The 2863-nt window shown below is 55.5% G+C and overlaps 1 protein-coding gene across 1 annotated transcript in view; it reads right to left on the reverse strand.

Moving 5' to 3' along the window:
- MFSD2B (MFSD2 lysolipid transporter B, sphingolipid) overlaps positions 1-1428 on the reverse strand; it is a 39179-nt gene extending 37751 nt beyond the window's left edge. Inside the window, exon 1 of the mRNA XM_058801840.1 lies at positions 1378-1428. Coding sequence (XP_058657823.1) covers positions 1378-1419 — 42 coding nt within the window. The 5' untranslated portion in view covers positions 1420-1428. The remainder of the gene's footprint in view (positions 1-1377) is intronic.
- Positions 1429-2863: the final 1435 nt, after the last annotated feature.

Raw genomic sequence — 2863 nt, forward strand, 5'->3', positions numbered from 1 at the left:
TAAATTTTCCCTTCCCCAACAGAACAGAAATTGAATACAATATTTATAGCAGAATATCTTATTTCTACAGAAAGTGTTGCAGCTCCTTGAAAACAACTCAGCAACTGTGTTACAGGCATAGGGAGCAGCCTCAGAGTTTTGTCCTGAGCTATTCGTTATCAGTGGAGTCCAGAACTGAACCAACAAGTAATTTAAAAGCAGTAAGAACAGAGAGCGAAACCTGTGACTCAAAGATAAATGCTAGTCTAGGTTTAACTGAGAAACAATGAAATGTAGCTAACGAGGAGCAGCTCTGGAGTCAGCTTTTCTCTCAACGTGGAATTAACACTGGTCATGTTTCTGTTCTGTGAGTGACCAAACAGCTGCCTCTTGAAAGCACGAGTGTGGCCCCACGGGTGGCATCCCAGGTCCCTCACAGAAAGCGAGCATCTTGAGGACTGGTTTCAGGTTAGTTAGTGACATCAGCCCACCCTTGAGTGGAAGAAAACAGGAGCAGGGCTTGTGAGCAGACACCTAGGAAAGGGAGTGTGAGTAAGGTGGGATACAGGGGTGCTTTCTCTGGGTAGTCTTTCAGCTGCTGGCAATGCAGCTCTGCGGAACTCCATGAGACAAAGATGGTGCATCTGTGCAACATCTGCAGACTTATGCCGTGAATTCACCCAGATGCTTTCCAAACACAAAAACTCAAGCCCGAACAGGACATGCCAGGTGTCTGAAGAGCTCCATGGGCTGAATGCCCCCAATATGCTGTGGAAGGCTTCCTCATCCGCTCCGTTTGGAAGCTGCCCCTTCCCAGTTTCACCTGGCGTTCCCTCAAGAGCCATGGAGTGAGGCAGTCCTCGCTCACCCTCACCTGCCTGCCGCTCCTCCCGCGGCGAGCAGCGAGTCTGGGCAGGCAGCGTGGGATCCCCTCGCTCACATCCCAACACACCCCTGAAAATCGGGAGTTTCTGAGGCTCTGGGGGAGCGAACCCACCTGCCTCCCGCATCCCACCTGCCTCTGTCCGGGAGACAGCCCTGGATGGGACAGAGGTGGGAAGCGAAGGCGCTTTTCCCTGGCACCGCAGCGGTCAGCGAGCGAATCCCGTGCAGGGCATTCCAGGAAAAGCGCCGGGGTCGCGGCGCTGCCCGGCGGGCGCAGGGGCGGCGGGAAGGGTCCAGGAGCTATTCCAGGCCCTGGCTGGGGCCGCGCACGAAGCCCCGCACAGACCCGGGCGGCCTCAGAGCGTCCGGGCTGCCCCGGCCCCGCCGAGTGCCCGCGACCCGCCCGCGATGGAAGCGGAACGCCGGCGTGGCGGGACCCCGCTCTCGCCCAGGGCTGTGTCCGAGGGGCTCCCCAAGCCCCCCGACGGCCGCCCTGCCCCTCGCAGCCCCTACCTCCTGCTCGCCCGCCGGGGTGTCCCTCGCAGCCCCCGCCATGGCACCGCGGACATCCCACCCCGAGCGACACCTGCGCGCCCGGGGCGGGGCGGGGAGCGGGGCCCAGGGACAGCGGGCGGTGTCCTCGCCGCCCTCTCCCAGCGCCTTGAGGGGCGAAGGCGTCGGCGCTGCCCTCACGGCCCGGGACGGGGATCCCCCGCCCCGCCGAGCCCCACAGCCCGCGCCCTCGGTCCCTCCGCGGGGAGAGGAGAGGGGCAGCTCCCGGCCGCCACAGCTCCACGGGCTCAAGGATGGGGGCCGGGGGTGGAGGGGGCCGGGGCTGTTTTCATCCAGCCCCAAAACGCCTCCTGTGCCCCTTGAAAAGATGTGCAGTTTCCCGACGTGCAGGGATGTAGAACCACTCCGGACAGAACGCTGCCATCTCACAGCAGCCGCCCTTGAGCCGGGACACTGTGGGGACAGCGGTTGCTAATTCTGCCCTTAGGGTGGATAGAGATGGCCAGGGGCTGCCCAGGGAGGCGGTGGAGGCACCGGCCCTGGAGCTGTTGAAGGAAAAGACTGGATGTGGCTCTCGGTGCCATGGTCCGGTTGACAAGGAGGTGATCAGCCCGAAGTCGGACGCGATGATCTCAGAGATCTTTTGCAACCTCAACCTCATTGATTCTGTGATTCTGCTGCCCCCGAGCCAACACTCTTATCTAGGATACACCAGTTCACTACCACCCTGCCCCTGGGAAAGTGCTCTTGCATGCATGCCCTGCATCAGAGGAAATACAAATTGCATTTTGAAGTATGAATCCTTTCAACAGTGAGGTAGCCTAAGAGAAGAGGGTTTAACGAAGCCAACAGGACTTGTGACTAGCTTGTCTTGGGGAGACGATGACTTATCAATCTCGACACCCAGAGCTCTTTGGTGCGACTCATTCGAAGGGCTTTGCTCCTGACAGGGTCACCTGGTGGGTACTGGGCAGGCACTGCAAACCATGCCATGAACTACTAACTAAAATCCTGTGCAGCCTCGTTTGGTAAGAATAATTACAGCATATTCACAAAATTCTGAACAGGATATTAAAGGATTTTCTAAAAACCAGACCTTTAACAAAAAACTGAGATTGTGGCCCTAATACACCTTATTGAAAACTTTCTGAAGGCGGTCTCTAGAGGCTGATGCCAGATGAGGTTCAAAACAGAGACAGACTGGCCAGTACCAAGCTAAATACAAGGTATGCATCTAATATTCAAATTCAACATTTAGGTTGTTTTGTCTTTACACACTGTCTTCATAACACATTAAACACTTTCTTCCTGCATTTGCATGTTTCTTCATAAAGGGAAAACTAAAGAAAACATTTCCTTTTGCTGTTCTTCTCTTGGCTGTTTCAGTTTTAATGTAAAATATCTTCAGGCAAGGCTTTAGTCAAAATAGCAAAGGCTTGTGAAGAAACAATGAATAATTGATGGTATTTGTGTGTTTCACAAATTC

Source organism: Ammospiza caudacuta, chromosome 3 (genome assembly GCF_027887145.1).
Source record: "Ammospiza caudacuta isolate bAmmCau1 chromosome 3, bAmmCau1.pri, whole genome shotgun sequence".
In the NCBI taxonomy this organism is placed as follows: domain Eukaryota; kingdom Metazoa; phylum Chordata; class Aves; order Passeriformes; family Passerellidae; genus Ammospiza; species Ammospiza caudacuta.